Raw genomic sequence first — 21,562 nt, forward strand, 5'->3', positions numbered from 1 at the left:
ACAAAGCAGAGTCTATTCTAGCATCATTACTTTAAACACATGAAATTTTAATGCATTCATTGTCTCCACCTGGTCTCATAAACTCTGCCCGTCGTGTCAGCCAGTCAGCTCTCAAAACTTCCCTAGTATCCTTTTCAAGCGAGATGACCTGGAAGTACTTGGAGGAAAGGTTTTTTCGGAAATATATAAAAATGATTGGGAAAGGTGCGACCTTTAATCTGCATTAAACATAGCTAACTCATGAACAATGATGTTACAGACTCTATCACAATTATTATTTTTGCAGCCCATAATTTAAGCCATAAGAAAATAAAATGGCAGCTTTACATTTTGGGCGAGTGATTTGAGTGATTTTCCACATCAACGTTAAGTTTAGTGTCTTAGTTGAGTCTCACTGTTGGTAACAATCTAATAAACATAAACTCTAGATTAGCCTGCATGGATCAAAGGAGTGCTTTTTGCAGTCCTTTGGAAAATAGCACTTTCATGCAAGAGATTTACATCGGCAATACTTGACATCGCGTGATGACGTTGGTTAGAAAAAGTGGAAAAGCTTGACCCGATGACGTTTTCCATAATTTTTGAAGGAAAAGTGATATAAATATTAGCAGATCTGAATTTCCTAAGAGGCCTGTAGTCTCTGTTCACTGTCGTCAACACTCGTGCTTTGCCTGCACCCCAACACTTGAGTCCACTTTTGTCTGCGGTCTGCCTCCATCATCATAAACCTGCATATAATTCATTACATTAGCAACCTGACAATTGCAATTACACATGTGTAGAAACAATCATTCATACTAATATTCATATCTACCAGAGTGTTCAAATAACCTAACATGCATGTTATTGGAAAGTGGGAGGAAGTTGGAGTACCTGTTAAAAAAACACATGCACACGAGTATGGAAAAAGGTGCAAACTCAACACAAGAGTGCTGATCTGAGATTCTGACTCACAATCTCAAAATTGCGAGACAGTTCACTTGTCCATTGTGGTACCATATTATATGTAAAATATATCTATATAAATAAATATATATATATATATAAATAAATAAATATATATATATATATATATATATATATATATATATATATGAATAGAGAAAATCTGCATGACAGTTGATGCTTATTGAAATGCATTGGAATTCGTTTTTTTTTTAATGTGTTTTATTTTTTTGTAAACACCAAAAATTGTTTAAAAATGCTGATAAACCTCCAATATCCCTTTTCACAAGAAAAACAGGGGTTGGCTATTATAAAAAAAATAAATAAATGAATAGGTGAATCCGCGGGTGCCAAAGTGCAGGAATCCACTGTAGTTGAGGAAACATCCCCCCGCCCCCATTTAATTGTGTTGGGGGAAAAAATATCTATAGGCTATCAAAATTTTTGAGGGGCCACTCAGAATGGACTTTGTGACATTTTATGGACAGTTAGTAAAGGGTTTATGATGGTGTCAATTGTGACGCTAATGATTTATTTCCATTCATCATACTTCACAGCTAGCCTGAGGTTGTGATGATTGTGAGTGGTGCCTTTTTTCCCCCCATAACTTTGTGTTCTTTCTAAAAAAACAACAACAAAAAACTTAACTTTGGTTTAATCTGTGCATACATATACATAATTTTCCAATTGTTCTGTACGATATCCATGCTCACGTTTGCAAAAACTTCAAACTTCTAGCAATGTTCCATTTGAAGAACAGCAGTTTTCTCTGTGGGTGTCCACCAATGACATGCATTCATGGTATGGTATGCATTTATTTGAACATGGACAGTGCACAACAACACATTGACCAAGACAAAGTCAGAAAAGATGCTTGGTGCCAGGTTATAGTATATGAATCAATAACCAGTTGAGTTACTGTCGCATAAAACCAGGTTAAATAAAATAGGTTTGCCATTTGTTTTGATATTACATTTGATGTGAGTAACTAAACTTTGGACATCCCTGCTCAAAAGTGAACAAAAATTATTTTAGTAAAACTAAATGTTGAGTGGTAGCAGAGGGTGACGTGGCTAGGGGTTAGCCATTTCATCTGATGTCACAGAAGAAGTCAGGCTTTGCAAGGCTCCCATTTCTGCAAATGACAAAAAGAATAGAAAACAGACCATATTTTTGGTTATCTAAACGTTGAAGCTGTTTGTGAGAGTAAAGATCTTAATAATAATAATAATAATAATAATAATAATAATAATAATAATAATAATAATAATAATAATAATAATAATAATAATAATAATATAATAATAATAATAATCTAGCGGAATCAGCACCAATCTGGAAATTAGAGCAAAATTAACTAATGGGACGAAAAATCTCTTAAAATTAGTCATTCATGGGGCTGGTGCTTGCTACACTTGGAGAATTTGGAGTTAGATTTTTCCAATATGGAAGTTAATAACTTTGATTCAAACACACACACAGATCACAGCCAGTTCTTATTATGAGCATTTCTTCTAAAGAAAGCCTATGATCTTTGCACAAGGTGATGTAAAACTTCTAGCCAGACAAATGTGGGACACATAAAGTTAACCTACCCACTTCCACCCAATTTAGTTAAGCACCAATTTGTACACAATCTGGTAAATTATGCAAATGTTGAATTCACAGTTTGTAGAAGTTTGGCGCCCAAATGGGCAGTGATAATGAAAGTTTGCTTTGATTTGAGTCTTGTACTTGGCGGCCAGGGGGTCGGTTGAAGAAAAGGATGACAGGAAAAGATTTGAAAAGCTAAAAAGGAAAAAGCAGCGGGGCCCCTCGAGTTGTGATGTGCAACTGTCCGATATTCGGAGGCATGCTGATGAGACCTTCTCGGCCTGCAGACATTTTTCGGACCTCCCGCTTAGTAGACAAAAGGTAAGGCAAGATCCAGATGTTGGCCTGAAGCGTTTGCAGCCACGAGATAAGAGCGCTTGGCATGCAGCCAAAAAAACAAGAACCGAGAAGAAAGAAGCTCAGACACAAGAGAAATGTCTGGCATCCAGGAAGAAATCCAGATTAAAAGAACAGGAGAGGGCAAGGCTGGAACTTATTTTGCGTGACATGCAAATTCAGAGGCTCCTCCCAAAGTCTCACTTTTGGGGGATTGATTAGCTATTTGACCCTTCCATTCTTTGAGCAAAATAAATATTGGGAAGGGTTGAAGTAAACAGAACACATCACACTTTTCATAATATTTAAAATGTATATCTTAAAATTATAATAAATTTTATATAAAATTTAATCAATCCATCCATGAAAAGAGAATAACCTATTGCAATTTGTGACTCTTATTACATGCAAAATAATGAATCTAGATAAAGAGCACCCACACATGACACATTCCCCCAAAATTTTTAGGGTTCTACTGACATTCATTATTTCATTGTTCGTTTGCATTGTTCACACGAAGAAGACATCTGCAATTTTTGTAGTCTGTGACTGACACTTCCTCATCCCACCACCTTTGCGATAAACCAGGCTCCTCAGTCCTTGGGAAGATGACCAGGAAGGAGTCCTCTTTGTGTTTTAATGGAATGCCAAGTCTTGAAAATTGGCAAAAATCATTATACCTGTCTGTCATATACAGTCTTATTCACATATTTTAAACTCTTGAATAGCTAATAAAACCAGATCATTTGGTGGTTTTTGTGTGCTCCTTTGTGTAAACCTACCAAATAAACCATTTGCAAAGTAGACAGAGACAATATGAATACCTTTAAATTTGAGGTATGCCAGGAAGTCAATGACAGTATGGACGATGTCTTCCTCTGCTTTCTTTTGGCCACCTGTGAAAATAGATCAACAAATGACCACATTCACATCTTTGGACCAACGAGGAGACAAATTCATTGTACAACTGTTAAAAAAAAAGCCCATGTTATAAAGTATGTAGTGGAAATGGAAATCATGTCAGAGCATTAAATCACTAAACCGTTTTAAAGATGAAGTCAACCCAATTTTTGACAATAATATTTTTTGTGCAGCCCCACTAGTCTAAATATGCTATTCTGGTTAATATTGTGTTAGTGGAATATGAGTTATGATGCAAAATCCAGCCGTTTTTATCCATCTCAGGGGACGGCCATTTTGCCACTTGCTGTCGACTGAAGATGACATCAAAGGTCTCAGGTAACAACCAATCACAGATAAGCTTCAGAAAACAGATGAGCTCTGATTGGTTGTTGCCTGAGACCTGAGCCACTGTGATGTCATCTTCAGTCGACAGCAAGTGGCAAAATGGCTGCCCCCTGAGATAGATAAAAAATACTGGATATTCCAAAAATTTAATATTAATCAGAATGTCATGTTTAGACTAGTGAGGTCACATATACCATATTATTGTCAAGAAATGATTAAGGTTGACTTCCACTTTAAACTTTTAAACATATGCAAGAGTGACACTTTTTCTTCATAACAACACTCACTGTATGGAATTTGGCGGTGCCATGCATGGATAGATATTGTAAAGTCATACATGCTAAATTATGCATAAAACACCAACCTGCTGGGAAGTTTTCCTCCCAGTCCATATCTCTCTTGCCAGCAAGACCAGTCTTATCTCCCAGTATCTTGTGTCCATCTATACCATCTGGACAAGAGTAGAAATGTTTGTAGACGTTTGCAGCCACATACACTTGAACAATTTAATTGCAGTTTTACAGCCTTTTTCTGATTCTGGATCATAAACATGCCGATAAAACCAAACATATGTTCTCTAATCTTTTGTCTACACTCGCTTCAAATAATTCAAATTCAATACAAAATAAAAATGATCTCAACTGACTAAGTGATTCGCTAAAATCCTACAAACGTCTTTTTTTTGGTCATTTTCAGTGCAGAACAGTGGCTGAAGCCCGTCCTGGCGGATTCACGATATGAATCAGGTTCAGGTTACTTTTTATTGGGTCATTGAATGAGTGATGATCCATGTGTCTAGCGACAATTGGAGACCCAAATTGCGCACGACTATTTCCTATAGCGAGCACGAGCCCGAAGAAGTTTTTTTTTTTTTGGTTCCTGCTTTATTATATACAACACTTTTACATTTCCCATTGCCTGAAAAGTGCTATATAAAGATCATTTTGATTGATTGATTGAGTGAGTGAGTGAGTGAGTACAAACAGCCAGGATACACTTTAATTTCAAAATATATAATTGCAAACTTAAAATATGTTGCTATGCATAACACTATCTGTCATGCTGCCAAAAAACCTGAAAATACAAAGCATTATTGTATTGTAAACAATCAGTAAAATTAATAACAATAATAAATCACTTTTTTTTCCCTCATATACAATTTTGTCAGAGCTGGATACTTGGCATCTCTTCTTGTATATGTGTTAGTATATGGCATTACTGAATGAATGATGATCACAAACAGTCGACAGTTAGGTAAGGTAGCTGTTGCGCTGCATTGTGGGATTTGTAGTTTGTTTGTCATCAGCACGTCACATTGCAGCGTAAAAAAATATATTGTGGCGTACTAGGCCTAGTGCACAGGTAAGGATTTTTTTGTTTATTTAGTTCTTAAGAGATTCTTATTTGTTACAGACACCAGGCATAAAGATAAAACATCAAGCATTTAAGAGTTTTGATTGCACTGTGTGTGGTTTGCTCCGATAATCACAGCACACTTTGATCATTTAAATGAGGTGTGTTGGAGAAGGGAAACATCTAAACATGCAGCCTAGGATAGGGTCCCTCGAGAACATCGTGGTGACCCCTGACCTAGATGTTTTGCTACTATGGCAGATGTCTAGCTAACAGAATATAATTATGTGTAAAAATATTGAAAAAAGGGTTTCACAATAAGAGCAGCCTCCAGTTTGCCGTCACACACTCCACTCATACTGCCAAGGAAATTATAACCATTTTATTCACACACACACATGCAGCAACTTCCATACATTTCTGTAGAGCACTTAAAAAGAAAATGTATACAGTAATCTGTACATGTATGAAATACAAACACACAAACACACACAAATAAAAATGACACCTAGCCTACAGTGCTGTAAGTAAAGTTTCACAACTACAGCAACACTTTCACTGGTCATTGTCATCGCCAACCCTATCACCATCCTCATCCTCCTGGACATATACGCGCTGCTCTCAGTTTGGTCATAGATTTGCGTCCACATTGCAGCGGATATTTTTAATTGCAATGTAGCAAGGGAACAAACGGCATAAATGTCTCAACTAGCATCTACACTGAATCCATTGAGCAGGGACCTCTGGTCTTCTTCATATCAGTCAGCATATACAGAATATAGAAATATTTGTTCAAAACACATGCAGGACATAATGTTTGGATGGATAAGACCAGAAAGCGATGCAATGACAGCTGCGAAATGATGTTTCAATGGAGAAATTCCTTGCCTAATACCAAGGTCCTGCAAAAGCTGTATGTTTCTATCTTACATTGAGTGATCAGCGTGTCTCTGCCTCTGGCACTGGGTGAATCCTTTATCTGAATTAGATGATCAATCCGACCTGTAACACAGGATGAGGCAAGGAGGAACCTTTACGTGAGCTTCACATATACACAAACATGCTCACAAAAAAGGGTGAACTGGCCGTAGAGAGCATTAAGAATTTCTCTAATTCGCCACTGACAGTTAAATTGAGCAGCTAAATGTTAAATATAACATATGTACCAGCAGATGCAGTTTTTTCCCCTTTCAGTATAATAATAATAATAATAATAATAATAATAATAATAATGATAATAATAATAATAATAATAATAATAATAATAATAATAATAATAATAATAATAATAATAATAATAATAATAATAATCCAAGTGGTTGATATGTTGTCACAACCACTAAAAGACATAAGAAGTCGAGTGATTTCAGCCGACGCTGTGCACACTACAGCAGCTTGCATTATACCAATGGACAGATTTGCAATATGCTTTACTTCAGCCTGTAGTTATATATACTGTATGCTCTTCAGATGTCTTTTGCACACATTGGCAATCTTTAAGGCAATTACTGTGGCATTAATTTAACAAAATGCTAATAGAATGTTTTATTATTACAGATAGAGTTCTCAGTAATATGATCTGAGTTTGTGCCATTGGACTAGGAAGGCTTGCTCAAGGCCACCTCAACATTCATCGTTCCACTCACTAGTGTTGCCAATTAAAAAAAATGTTTAATTGAAATTTTAAATTTTAAATTTTAAATTTTAAATTTTAAATTTTAAATTTTAAATTTTAAATTTTAAAATTAAATTTTAATTTTAATTTTAATTTTAATTTTAATTTTAATTTTAATTTTAATTTTAATTTTAATTTTAATTTTAATTTTAATTTTAATTTTAATTTTAATTTTAATTTTAATTTTTTTTAATGCTAGAGTATACAGAAGACTTTGATGCAGCCTCTGACCTGAAGAGGTTGCTTAAGGCAATGGTAGGCCACATGCTGCTCGCTGCATGTGGCAGCAGAGTATAAGAGATCAACCAGGGCCATGTTGCAACAAGCTTGTTTCCCCAGTGTTTGCAACAGATTTGTGAATAATGATGAAACTTAACTATATTCTAATGCTAATTGCTGCAAAACGGAAACAGATACAAATATACGTTTTTCCTGATGAAAGAAGTTTTTAGAGCAATACAACACAATATTCTGTGGGTCTTGCAATATCAGTCAAAATCCAGTAAAACAACCAGGAGAGAACGGTGTTGTTTCAGTGAAAATGGCTGGAAGTGAATGAGATAATAATAATGCATATATTTGTGGATATTGGGGTCAAGTTGTATTTTACAATAACATTTTTTTTGCAGGATTTCACAAGTTACTTCATGTTAAAGATTAGATAGCTCTTAATATGAAAAGAAAAATGCACTGAGTTCACCAACGTCTTACAAATCCAATTATGCCATCTAGTGGCAGAAAATTTACCTCAACACAAATCAATATGACACTCGTTTTTTACAGTACGGTACATCGTTTCAATTTTAACTCAATTTTATGAATTATTATGAATTACTGTATCAATTACTAAATTTTCCCCACTTTTATGTTAATAAGACTATGAAAACTTAGAAAAAAGTATTTATTGTACATTTTATTGTGCATTTAGAACAGATATAAAATTTGAGATTAATCCCCCCCAAAAAAGTATTATAAAGTGAGTTAACTATTGAAGTTGTGCAATTAATTCCGATTAAAAAATGTAACCGCCTGACACCCCGACTTTGTATACTATGGAACTTTTCTAGCTTTTCCTCAGTAACTGCTTTAAAAAAATTCATTTTATGACAGACTTGATAATTAATGCGTCTTAAATGTATTCTGGGGACGGGAATTAATAAGCCTCAACTTCATCGCGTCAGCCCTTTTTCTTTTTGGATAAATAGAGTATATGTTGTGTTGGAAGCTGTTACAATGACATGTCCAAAAGGAAAAATTAATTTATAAAAACAAACAAAACAAACAAATTGCTCCTCCTACATAAAAAGAGATGGGGTTTGGCTGCCATTTAGTGCAGGGGCTGATATTTTCTGGTGGGTTACATGGTCTGGACCACCCAAAAATATTGTAAAATCCTAAATTACTTGCATTATGGAATGCTGTTCAGATAGCATTTTTTTTCAAACACTGTAATATATAAACAATATGCAATTCTCGATTCACAGATTTTTGGTGTGCTTCATAAATTAAAGTAAAAAATAAAAATAAAAAATCAAAGCGGCCCTTGCATCCTTCATTTTTTTCTCTATATGGCCCGCAGAGGAAAACTTTTGGACGCCACTGGACTGGTCTAGTCAATGGTACTGTAGCACTTTGTGTCTTCCACTACTTTTGACGAGTCAAATCAGCTCCTTTGACTGCAACCTAAGGTAAATATGACACTCTTATGAAAATGCTAATATTCTATCTGACAGTCAATGGCAAAGTGCAATCCATTCTTCTGTCATAAAACAAACACATCCAAGTGACAATTATGTCAAGTCATCTGGTGCAGCTGGCATTGTTAAAATAAAAACATACTCTTCCATGACCTTGCTTTTAAATACACTTGACTTCAGTACAGCACAACTGGAAAATCCCATAAAGACTGCAATGGCAATTTCGGGATGTAACGATGTCACTAATGGAGGCCCCGACGTACTTGCAAACCTGATTATTTTAAGCAGGCTTAAACAAATATTTAAGAAACATAATTTTCTGGGTATTTTCTTTTTTTATTAAGGCATCGATGGTCCATCTTGTTGGAGCCCACAGGGGGTCAAGAACTGTCCATGCGAATGAGAGTGGACACCAGTCACAGGAAGGAAACCCCAAAATATAATATACTGTGTAATGAACAATAGAACCAGAGTTTCATAGAATCATACTGATGGCTTAAATGACACTTTACGTCTTTCTTGTTAATGGTAGTACAAATACAGTATGTCTGATCTAATCACAAAAATGATCCAGTCTCAGGGGTTACAATACTGTAATATACGCATGTAGATATTGACACTTAGTTACTATGTCAGAGATTACAAACAAAAGAACATCAGATTGAGGCAACAGTCTCTATTTGACTGAGTCAAATGTACTCATATGGGAACGCTGCTACAATTCCTTATTGAAAATTAGAGAGAGGTTGTGTCAATGAGGTGGGTCAACAAATGGGGACCCACACATTACCGTAATGTTTATGTTACCTATTAGTCGCAAATTGACCACATAACTAACCGCAGAGCCGTGCAGAGATCTTTTGAGGGGTAGGTGCTCAAAGTGAAAAGGGGACATATAGAACAGTAAGAGTATGAACCCAATTCATGAAATTTAGCTTTAGAAAAAATAAGTGGTTTTGTGGCATAACTTTAACATAAATTGTGCCATTGATAAATGAAGTAAAAAAAAGATCATTTTAACCTCACAAACGATAATGCTATATTAAAGGAAGACAAATTAAATACAACATTTTAATTTGAAGGTTTCAGAGGTCTTCTTTCATTCTTTTTGTTTTCCTGTTCAGCCTTTTTATATTCTCTTTCTTTGTGAGCCTTCTCCAACTCCTCTTTTCAGGTGTGTCAGTCACAATTCTTGTTTTCTTTTTTTTCTTTTTACAATTATGTTCTTTCTTTCTGGGTGTCTCTTCAAAAATGTGTGGTCACATGACCAACTTCTTTATAGTTTTCTAAATAACAGGTGTGGAACCACTTGCTCCTTGGCACAAATTAGCCTCTTCTCTCCTACTCAAAACCCCCATACCGCCAATCCTCTTTTCACAGTGAAATGAATAGAAATGCTGGTAATCTATTTCAGCCCCACAAAAGACACCAATTAAGATTTTGGAATGTGTTTACTCATTCACTGCCTTTGACAAGTATACTTGTCAATTTTATTTTTTTGAACGGTGATAGATGGGGGATAATCGGATTATGCTCCACTGCAAATGCCAAACTTGGAAACAACTTTACTGATGCCCAATCACTAGTAGATGACATCATTGCCCCATTTTATACGAAATAAACACAGTTTGATAGTCCATGCGAGTAATGGCTTTATTTTGTGCAACCTACATTTTTCTACTGTCAATTATAAAAAGGCAGAACGTAGGGAGTCTATTCTGTCATTTGGTAGATTCGGTTTATATATAATTATTGAACAAAATATCATGTGGGTATTGAAAATTTAGAAATTTTCTTAAATGGCTGGCAGTGAAATTAATTCATTCACCCATTTCAGTTTATTGTCATATTCATATAAAAGTACAAAGCCTATTCCAATGAAATTAACCATGTTGTGGCCTGGTACTCTCTCAGCCCAATGTCTTGACTAAAAAATAAATAAACACAATGTAAACACACCGAAAACATAAACACATACCATACACCAACACATATACAGTAATACACAAACTGTATATAAAGTGTCTGGGGAAAAAAACTGTCCCTAAAGAGAAAGGTCCGAGCCTGAATTCTTTGTACCTGATAGTTAGTACCTAAAGTGATTATGTGCCGGATTGCTGTAGTCCTAGATATTAAGAACTTTCCTTCTGCAACGAGTGTTATAAATATCCTGAATGTTAGGGAGTAAAGACCTAATGATTTTTCTTTCGACCTGACCTCACTACGCTATAGTAAGGTGCTTATGCTCCTGTGCTGTGATGTTTGTTCCTAAACCAAACTAGTATTGACCATTTGCACCGACGTCACGTGATCACGCGGCTGCCCTATGACGGAGGGCGGAAGGAAATGATTATTGAATGGAAGCGGACGTGATCCGAAGCAACTCAGAGACTGCTATTTTCCAAATTCAAAGTTATTATTGTCCATAAAACCATGTGATCTACTACTTCAACCGAAGGTCGCCTGTCAGTCGAAGTGGCACATTTAGTCGGGACTCATAGAGCGCGATATTTACTTTAGTCGGAGATCGCTAGTTTGAAAACAGCCCCTTACCTTCTGTTGCCTGCTGTTTTTACCAAGTTAATTAAATCGCAGACTTTGCCGGAATTCACAGCGCACGACCTGTATCATTATGTAGTCAATGCCGGTGTCTAACCGGCTCTCCTCCTTACAGCGGAGCTGATTCAAACGCTCGTCGCTGGCGGTCTCTGGGACGAGATGCTACGCTCACACCGGGGGACAATATACCTCGTAATGCAAAGGTAAAACTTGTTGATCATGCTAACTGACTTATTTTGACACAGTACATTCTATATTGAAACGCTGTGATGATGTTATGTTGACCAGCATGGGAAAAAATCATAGTGGCAAGCTATGCAGTCATATCATGAATAGTGAAAAACTCCAAGCACAAAAATGAAATCCCTCATTATTAAACGGTCAAATGCACTTAATAGTTTTGAAAAAGGTAATTTTAAAAACTAAGATGTGTGTACGTGCAGTTGGAGTGGACGCTAACTATCTGGCTCCTTAATGTGATTTGAAACACGCAATTCGACACCTCTGTCATTAGAGTGTACGTTTACTAGTAAAGTGTATGAACATTTATCTACTAATCTCGCCAAAAATTACCGCTGCAAATCCATGAATACTTTGTGGGCTGACAGTCCTTTCTGTTGATTGCTGCTATCTATCGACGTCTTTTGTCTTCATTAGTAGGTAAAAAAGCAATATTTGGTTTACTTCCTTGTCTATCTGTACAACCGACCGCACAGCAACATATGACCATTTTATAAGATAATCAATTACATAAAGGACTTTACGCTGTATGAGATTCAATGGTTACAATACAGTCAAGTGGTTCTTTTGCCGTCCAAAGTCCCGGAGGGGGCGTGCCCATTAGGGCGGTGACGTCACATGCAAAAGGTCAATAGATCCAGAAATGTATGACCAGCAAAAAGTGAGGGAACATTGTATTCCAAAGTTGAACGATTCGATAAATTTTGATGCACTTTACTTGCATTTTTTAAATAAAAAAACGATTTTCCAGTCCAAACCAGTGTTTGTGTTGGTTTGACTGATATAAAACGTAACACTTCATAATTAGTTGTTAGAACATGCTGCAAAGTTGTTGTGTTTTTAGTACCAGCAAAAGAGTAGTTCTCTTGAAATATAAAGGTATTGCACAGAGAGACAGCGACAGGTAAAAAATAAATAAATGAATAATAATTAAAGAAAAAGCGGTAAAAACGGGAGAAAGTTGAGTTGACTGTAATATGGTTTAAATACAATTTGGCCCAGCATCTTTTACAAACTGAACAGATTAAAAACTTCTGCACATAGTCAAAGAGGATCTCGCCCAACTTTTCTAGGAAACACTAGCCGCTACATAACTGTAATGACAAACAAATGTCAGTAGATAGAAGTGTTGCATTTCTTTGGATTGGAGGTCAAGGCAGCTTTTGCATATGGTGAATCTGCTTGACACATCAGTTATGAATAGGTAGGTATGTGCATAAAGGTTTAGAGATTAGTTGATTTACATGAAACCAGCATTATTAGACAGACCTTTTAAAGACAATGCCTGTGATCTAAGTATCATTTTCCTGTGACAAATTTTAAGAAAGTTTGGCTTTTTAAAAGCAGTGAAAATACACAGATTTCTGGTCAACGTCTTCATGCAAAGGTAGCAGGAGTCAAGATTTTAGAACTTATTTTAAAATCCAAGTTTCAAACCTCCATAAGTTTCTTAATCTTTCTCCCATTTATATAAAAAAAAGTCTGCTAGACTACAAGATTGCAAAGCTTGCAAAGCACAGAAACAGACAACATATGACAAAATGATAATAATTATTTATAATTAATTAGCTAATTAAGTAATTCCAGTCAGTACACTGAATATCAAGTTAACATTTTCAACAGAAAGTAATTTGGAAGCCCCCTTTAGGAAAGTATCATAATAAATGTAACGTAAAATGAATTATATAAAAACAGCATATAAAACTATTGACTATTACTGTGTTGATGTACATCATTTATATAATAGGTACCATGCATCGAAAAAGATTACAATTACTGTAATTACAATTGCAAGATGTGATGGCATTATCAACTACTGCTACTCTGTATCAGCAAATACTGAAATGTAAGTACATGTACTCATACTCGGTCTAAAAAAATGTGGTATCGGTATACAGCAGGCATTATTGTATTTATCCATAACCATTTACTGAAATGGAATAGACATTCACACTCACTCCAATGGGCAACAAAGACATTCTAAAAAATTTTAATAAAAATAAAGAATATGTGAGAAAAGTGTCTAAAAATAATTCGTAGACTAATTACAAATTCACTGACCATGTCAGTGCAACAGTTCAAACACACCATATTACTGAGAACTCAAAAACAACAATATTTTAAAATGGAGTGCAAATTTCTTTTTGAGACAGGCATGCCTCTCATACACAGAGAATATGACATAAATAACCGTTTGCAAACTAGCCATTGCTTTTAACAAGCATAATTTAGAGCTCAAATATAAGCAACATGGTAATGAGTGAATGTGTGAATTATTATTTTGTCTATTCAGTGAGCTTACAAAAAAGAAGAAACAGTTATGTACACACACCCCTGATTGAAATGTAAAGTCTGTGTGCATAAATGTAGGTGGATTATAAACAAATCTTGTGAAAAATATAAACCTTTTGAACGTTCCCATTACATTCATTCTTCTCTCAGCCACAATAATTCCTGATTATTACTCTTCTGACTGAGGGAGTATGGCAAAATTGACAGGTAAGTACTGTATATTGCCTCTACAATATAAGTACTTTTATATACTGTAGAATATTTAGATTCTTCTTAAAATGTTCAACCTTTCATGCGACTACAAAACTGAAATTTAGAGAACATTCGTCTATTAAAGATCTATGAGCCACATGGTGGAGAAACAGGCACTCTCCTGTTTCTCCAATATAACAATATGTGGAACATTGGGTTTGTACTTACGGGGACCTAAAAGGTAGCCGGCACTATTGAGAGTCCATCCCCTCTTCTCCTTTGCCTGCAGGGTGCAGTACAGAACAGAAGCAAAAGGGTCCACAGATTAGTGTTCAAGTCAACCCCAAAATATTCTTGACAATAATATGTTCGATGCACTCACACTAGTCTAAACACAGCATTCTGATTAATATTACATTTGTGGAATATGAATTAAGCAGCAAAATTCACCTGTTTTTATCCATCTCACGGTTTGGCCATTTTGCCACTTGTTGCTGAAAATGACATCACAGTTGCTCAGGGTTCAGGTAACGGCCAATCACAGCTCACCTGTTTTCAACCTGTGTTTGAGTTTGCTTATGTGACATTTGCAAACTGATTTGTGATTAGTTGTTACCTGAGCCCTTAGGCACTGTGATGTCATTTTCAGTCAACAGCAAGTGGCAAAATGGCCACCCCCTGAGATGGTTAAAAAACAGGTGGATTTTAATGCTTAATTTATATTCCACAAAAGCAATATTAATCAGAATGCTATGTTTAGTCTGGTGTGGGTGCAAAAAACATATTATTAGATGATTTTTGGGTTGATTTCCACTTTAAGCTTGTTGAGTAGACTCGGTATGATTCCATTGATAGACTACTGTAAAGTTATTGCTGAAAAATCCAGGTGACAAATCTCAACATATATTGTACATAACAAAGGTTGATCTAGAGATTTTTGATAGCTGTTAAAACATTTTATTAATTAAAAAAACAATTGTCATTGCCGATTACTAGATAACACTCACCTCCTGGTTATACATTGCTGGTATATTAGGTAAAGCAGGGGGGTGTCCTTTTTGTTGTTGTTGTTGTTAAAGGAGATCATTTTAGGATTTTGGGATGGCCAGTTTTCTATTTTCTATTTTCTATTTTCCATGTTCTTGTAAATATTCAGCTCCCAAGGTTGAACCATTTCAATAAGAATTCGGATTTCAAACTTAAGTTACCTTTTAATTATCAAATTTGAGACAGCTCAGTGGGCTTTTCTGAGAAGTCTGATCTTAATCTAGAATAAGAAATTAAAACACTAAAAATATTATTTATTTCTTAATTTATTGATTATTGCCGCACACATAAGCATAATGTAAACATAAGAAATTATTGTAATAATTACCAATGTGTTTCATTTTTTGCAGCGTGGTATTAGGTGCTGCTGCCTTGGATGCAGATGACAAGGTTCCCAACTGTTGTCCCAATATCTAGTCACTGCCAGTCTCATGTATGGATGGATACATTTTAGAGTTGCATCTACTGTAAAAGGACATCCTCAAAACTGTATGTATGTATGTATGTATGTATGGATTATTCTTCTTCTTCTTCTTCTTCTTCTTATTATTATTATTATCATCATTATTATTATTATTATTATTATTATTATTATTATTATTATTGATGTCACCTGTGGTATGAACCTAAATTTGGGTGGTGGGATAATAAGCTTGTCAAGCACTGCATAGATATTATTATTATTATTATTATTATTATTATAAGCAATTCATGTGACTTCTAATGTAGTCTTAAATTGCCTCCCCCCACCTACCCCGACACACCCACACTTCAGAGATTGCAGCAATATACAATTACTGATGAATTACATTAAATTCTATTAATTGAAAAAAAGATCTTACCGCAATAACCAGCCCGATGGTCTCATAGAACATTGTGCAAAAGACGAGAGACACAAGCAACATCCCAATGGACATCTTCATCTAAAAAAGGAAGTAAAGACCTCAGTAACTACCTAATCAATAATCAAAAGATCATCTACAAAATTAAAAAATAATAATAATCACAATTAATTCAACTTGGAAAACTCTCTTTATGTGGGACTCTAGATTGGCCTCTATATAGAATAAGAATTAAGCAACTTTAACACAACAATAACTTACCTTGGATCTGCCGGCAACACAGTTTCTCCTCCCTGAAGGCAGCAGCTGAAGTTGCTGTATGTGTGAACACTGACGCTGAGATGAAATGGGCACTTCATACACCTTTTATTGTCTTCTAGCTCACCCTGGCTTCAGTCCACCTGCGTCAGCAGCCCTCTCCCCTCAGACAAGAGAAAGCAGAATGAAATTCAATTACATCATGTAATGATCCGATATTTCTTTACAACCAACCCTCCCTCAGAGACATTGGATTAAATTTGAAAATGAGGGAAATGTTTTTCCTTTTTCATCTTTCATTCTGTCAGCAATCATATGCTTCAAGTTTGTATCGCAAATCATTATTGGGCATTTGCTTTTTGCTTTCTTGTTTGACTTAAGATCTTTATTTAGTTCGGCTTAGAAAGAATCCTTATGAAAATTATTTTAAGCAAATACTACATCCTTTTATGTAGAGCTTTTAAAGCTAAGAAACCCCCACAAGTCATTTTCAACTTTAATGGATGTGCAATGTGGAATAAATTTCCAATTGTGGACTGAAATACACAATATGCATATAGTTTCAGTTACAAATTTTAAAATGAAGGTGAGTCCTGGATTCGTTTTCATTCAAACATATATTTGCAGTTTTTAAATGATGATGGTGATCATATTCATGTTGATTTCTCTTCAGGGTTCATTCAAGGTCGCAATGTTCAATAAACTTTCTCTAAGGCTAGCATTCTCCAGATATTCGCTAACAATTTTAACGTTTTTTTTTCATGTCACTGCAACAACAAAAAAAAACATTAAAACTCTTTGCGAATCATGAACGAATCCTGATGGGAACACACATTCGCTTCTTCCGCCAACACATGCAAACGTTCGTTATTTATTTATTTTGATATTTTGTAAATTACTAATTAGTTTTACACCTTTACTACATTTTGGTAGCACAAATTGTGATCTTTCGGTTACGGACATTCGGTTAAAACTTTGGGGAGCAATCTGTCACTCATTATAACACGGTTTGTCAGACTGGTTGTGTTTACGTATTTCCTTGACTGAACTGATCTGGAGGTTATCAGCCTTGGTCTGGGTCAGTGAAAATGAACTAATCTTCCCCCAAAAATTTGATTTGCCACCATTAATTCATGATTCATGAATACCAACTGCTTGTCTCTAGTCCTATCCAATTAAATGTTCTAAAATTAAGACATTATATATCCTTGAAAGTGACATGTCACAGGCAAAAATAATATTCCTTTGAATCTGCGTGACGTCCTGCAGCCGATGATCCATCCGAATGGAGAGGGCGATGAGGGAGTCCAAGTCAGGAGGCAAGTCAACTGGGACGAGCAGCTCTTGGATGGGCGTCGCCAGGCCCTTGAGGAAGACGTCATAGAACGCTGTAGGGTTCCAGCCACTCTCTGCCGCAAGAGTGCGGAAGCGGATGGCGTAGTCACTCACGGAGTCTTTGCCTTGTTTCAGGCTGTTTAGCTGCCGGGCCTTTTCCCGGTCCGAACAGGCTGGATCAAAGACTCCCTGAAGGACGGCTCGCAAGTCCGTGACGGAGCCGCACAGCGGGGAATTGCGTGCCCACTCGGCCGTGGCCCAGGCTCTGTCTCTCCCAGTCAGGTGGGAGATCATGAAGGCCACCCGGGATCAATCTGTGAGAAAGGCCTTGGGGGAGTGCTCAAAATGAATGTCACAGTCAGTCAGAAATGCCTTGCATTGTCTTGGCTCCCCAGAAGATCGCTCAGGGGGGGCAAGCCTGATTCCCGACCCGGCATACGGCACGGGCGGAACCAGCGTGGCTGCTTGGGTCTCTGACGCGGCTAGTGGTGTGAGGCAGGTGGTCCAGCAGGTCCCGTACCTGTGATGATATCTGACCCATTTGCGCTGCCATGGCTGTATGAAATTCCTCTTGCTGGGAGAGACAGGCTTCCTGAGAAATGCGGCCATTTGGTCCCTCTCTGCTGGGTCCATACTGGCCAAAGTGTACTGACAGGGCGTGGCAGATTTAGGACTCAGGCGCAGAGAATTGGCAGTCGAATGTAAAGCGCTTTGAGCGCCTTTTTAAGGTAATAAAGCGCTATATCAATGAAGTACCATTTAAAATGATTTTATTTTGTGACTTTCAAAAATAAATTGTTTTAAAGTGAAAGAGGTTATGTGTCATATGTTTTCTTTATTGTCCTTTAAAAAAAGTTAATTTTAATACAAAATTGTTGCACGTCATACTTTAGCAATGACTCATTGTGTTAGTCACGGTTTCGTTAGAGGTTAATAGACAGAAGGGCAGAGCAAAAGAAGCACCCTAATTAAATTCTCCAGTAAATTGTTGCATGTAAGATATTCCCAATGCAATTAATATAATTGACTGTTGATGTTGCCTGTAATGGTCAAAATATGTGTGGACGGTCTACTTTCCTGTAAAAAGCTTCTTGTGCTCCTTCCGTATTTACTGTCAGGCATAATGGTGGAATTGACTCATGTGGAAGAGTTACAGGACTGTGACAATTAGAATAAACACCTCTCAATTTAAAATGACGACAATTTGCTTTATTTGAAAGAGTTCATAGGATACATTTACTGGGAAATCCGGAGGTAAAAATTCTTCAAATGTTTCGGTTGACGTATAATTCCATATATAATATCACGATGGAATCATCAGCCATGATTTTCTGACACATGCAATTATCCAAGCCCTTCAAAGCCTCCGCCCTTGTGTTGTGTTTGTAGTCTGGCTTGCTTCACATTTGCTTTTTTGTCAATGCAAACTGTATTGTCGGCTTGAATTTCATTAGAAAGACATTTATGAGGTGAATGTCATGCACTGTAAATGATTGACTATTGAAAATGTTTTTTTCTGGGTGGGTTGTGCTGCAGAAGAGCCGTTACTCTCCTTATAGAATGTTCTCAACTCAAGTCAATGTATATTTTCAGATTTTATTCCATTGTCTTACTGAAAGAGAAACCTGAATGGACTGACGGGGGATCGGAAGATTACGTTCTCAAATTTGGGATAATGTTTTTGCTACATGATATGGTATGCTTTTCATCATTCTGACACAACCTTGGTCTTCTGTACTTCTCTCGTCACACACACTTATTTATAATATATAATATAATATTTTTCACATAGAGTGTATATTTAAAAAGGGCAGACTAACCCAGAGAAAGAAATAGACAGAAATCCCAAAACAAAATGTATGCTTGAAATTTGGACATCACCAGGACATGACATGATCTGCACTGAGACAATACATCAGTAAGCAAATATTCACAAGAGAATACTTCTAATAACTGAGTGAATTTTTGTTTAAAATATTGGTATTGTTACAAGAGAATTTGTTCTGTCCATCAGCATTTGCGGTTATTTAAAAATACAAAAGACAATAGCAATAAGAATCATTTTGTGGTGTCCTCTCAGTCTCCTCATCTACCCTCAGCTTCAAAGGAGCTCAAACAGCAGCAGAGGAAGGCAACAGACACTTTCTTTTTTCTAAGCACAGAGGTCTTGCTGTGAAGAAAAGGGAAAGGATGTGCCTCATGAGCTATTACAGCATCATTGACAAGTCCGGGAAAAAAGACACATGGCCACAAAACAGCTCCCCCATGCTAGAGCTTTGACTATATAGCCTTTGTAAAAATAAGTTACAAAAGGTCATTAAAAGTACACAGCCAGTTTCTGAAGAGAAATATCTGGTATACATATTTTGAAGTGTGTGCGTAACTGCTTAGGTGTTGCCTTTTACATTGCTTAAACATAGATAGAAATCGAGGGAGCTGTCTATGGGAGAAAATTAAAAAAAAGCAAACCATTTTGAAGCTGAGAGAAGAGGGAAAATCTATTAGATTTAGAGCTCTCGCGCAAACAAGGGGCAGAGCCAATACAACATTTTGGAATTCCCTGAAAAAGAAAGAAACCACGGGTTTACTGAGCAACAGAGTTCGGACAGATCGGCCAAGGGTATCAACAGCAGTTGATGACAGAAAAATTGTGAGAACTGTTAAGTTAGTCAGTGACATCACTGCCAACCTCCACACGGCAGGCGTGAAGGTATCACAATCCACTGTTTGAAGAAGACTTTGAGAGAAGAAATATACAGAGATGCACTCATCAACAACAACAACAACAACAACAAAATAATAAAAATGCAAAGGCCAGATTTAGGCGCTAACCAAGTGATATAATGAGTTACTCATTATATTTGAAAGCATGAAATATTTATTATAGTTGTTGCGCTGTCATATTTCCAGTGCCTCTGTTACAGCTCACATATACACATCATCATTCAACATTTGCATTTAGATTTATCGGCCTCGGAGACACTTGAGATTGACCATATGTCTTAGCTCTCACAGTCACATACAAAAGAAGCAGAAAAGGCAAGAGAAGAAGGCTGGCTGGAACACATACAAAAATTGATTAAAATTCCATTTGAATGAATTAGATAGTGAATCATGCCGATATGGGAGAGCACCACATCAAGACTGCTATTGTAAGTTTTCAATCTTGTACACAAGTCCTCTTTGTGTCCTGCCGCTTCTCACCCTCCATTCATACAGAAATCCTCTTCGAATACTGTAACTGAATGTTGTTGCTCTTCTGTGGCAAGTACTTCATCTTTGGAAGCTGCAGTCAACAACTGACAGTTTTTTTGAAAGTGCTGCTACTATGTAATGATTGTTGTATGAATGAATGTTGTAATTATTTTTAAATTAAAGTAATACAGCATACTATGGTTATACAGGGTTACAGTAGTTTTGATAGCTTCCATTTTTCAGTTTTGTGACCACCAGGTGGTCAAAATTTGCAAACTTGGGAAAAGTAAATGGTAAATGGACTGCTTTTTATATAGCGCTTTAACTACACCATATGGTGCCCAAAGCGCTTTACAATTTAAGCTTCATAGCTAGAGGGAATTTGTGCAAAATCATGAAGATTGTGCACTTCTGGACAAGTATTTAATTTTTGGCAGGGTGTTAGGTATGGGTTTTTAAAAATCCATGGATACAAGTTGGGGTGGTCCCCTAGTGGCCGGTATGCATCAAATCCAACATGGCACCCGCCAAAAAGAGAAAAAGTTATATCCCAGCTTCCTTAAGTCTTAAATTGTTGTATAATGACCCTTTTTCTTGATTGATTTGATTTGAGTCTAATTTTGGTAGTGCCTTCTTTTATGGTTATTTTCATGACAAATTTATACTATTAATGATTTGTTCACCCTTAAGGAAAACATTTCAACATGTTACCATCATTTTTGTGTGAAAAATATTGTTTCGCAAAAGCCTTTACC

At 36.3% G+C, this 21,562-nt stretch overlaps 1 protein-coding gene and 1 long non-coding RNA gene across 7 annotated transcripts; one reads left to right on the forward strand and one right to left on the reverse strand.

Annotated features, from left to right (window-relative positions):
• Positions 1 to 1,740: 1,740 nt before the first annotated feature.
• On the reverse strand, positions 1,741 to 16,545 carry gal (galanin/GMAP prepropeptide). 2 transcript variants are annotated; one of them, XM_086074556.1, is made up of 7 exons: positions 16,281 to 16,545; positions 16,020 to 16,100; positions 14,359 to 14,413; positions 6,406 to 6,477; positions 4,487 to 4,573; positions 3,699 to 3,770; positions 1,741 to 2,080 (listed from the first exon to the last, which is right to left on the reverse strand). In XM_086074556.1, the coding sequence occupies exons 2-7, from the start codon at positions 16,098 to 16,100 to the stop codon at positions 2,019 to 2,021; spliced, it is 429 nt and encodes a 142-aa protein (XP_085930682.1). In that variant the 5' UTR covers positions 16,281 to 16,545; the 3' UTR covers positions 1,741 to 2,018. The 2 variants fall into 2 exon arrangements, with proteins under 2 accessions (XP_085930682.1, XP_085930683.1); XM_086074557.1 differs by lacking the exon at positions 6,406 to 6,477 and having other exon boundaries at positions 16,281 to 16,528.
• On the forward strand, positions 11,189 to 18,357 carry LOC147176326 (uncharacterized). Of its 5 annotated transcripts, XR_015094683.1 has the most exons (4): positions 11,189 to 11,609; positions 15,528 to 15,666; positions 16,400 to 17,667; positions 17,748 to 18,357. It is a non-coding gene; the product is annotated as an uncharacterized LOC147176326 (long non-coding RNA). The 5 variants fall into 5 exon arrangements; XR_015094684.1 differs by having other exon boundaries at positions 15,528 to 15,670; positions 16,400 to 18,357; XR_015094686.1 differs by having other exon boundaries at positions 15,528 to 15,670; positions 17,547 to 18,357.
• The last annotated feature ends 3,205 nt before the right edge of the window (positions 18,358 to 21,562 follow it).

Source organism: Leptonotus elevatus, chromosome 4 (assembly GCF_054856555.1).
Source record: "Leptonotus elevatus isolate MCC_2025b chromosome 4, RoL_Lele_1.0, whole genome shotgun sequence".
Classification (NCBI taxonomy): Eukaryota; Metazoa; Chordata; class Actinopteri; order Syngnathiformes; family Syngnathidae; genus Leptonotus; species Leptonotus elevatus.

Bases quoted from the DNA above. Each gene is read 5' to 3' on its own strand.
- gal (XM_086074556.1), bottom strand. From the start codon at position 16,100: ATGAAGATGTCCATTGGGATGTTGCTTGTGTCTCTCGTCTTTTGCACA. The intron at 14,414-16,019 runs GTAAGATCTTTT...TGCACCCTGCAG, and splicing joins CCATCGGGCTGGTTATTGCG to GCAAAGGAGAAGAGGGGATG. The intron at 4,574-6,405 runs GTAAGATAGAAA...ACTCTTGTCCAG, and splicing joins AGACACGCTGATCACTCAAT to ATGGTATAGATGGACACAAG.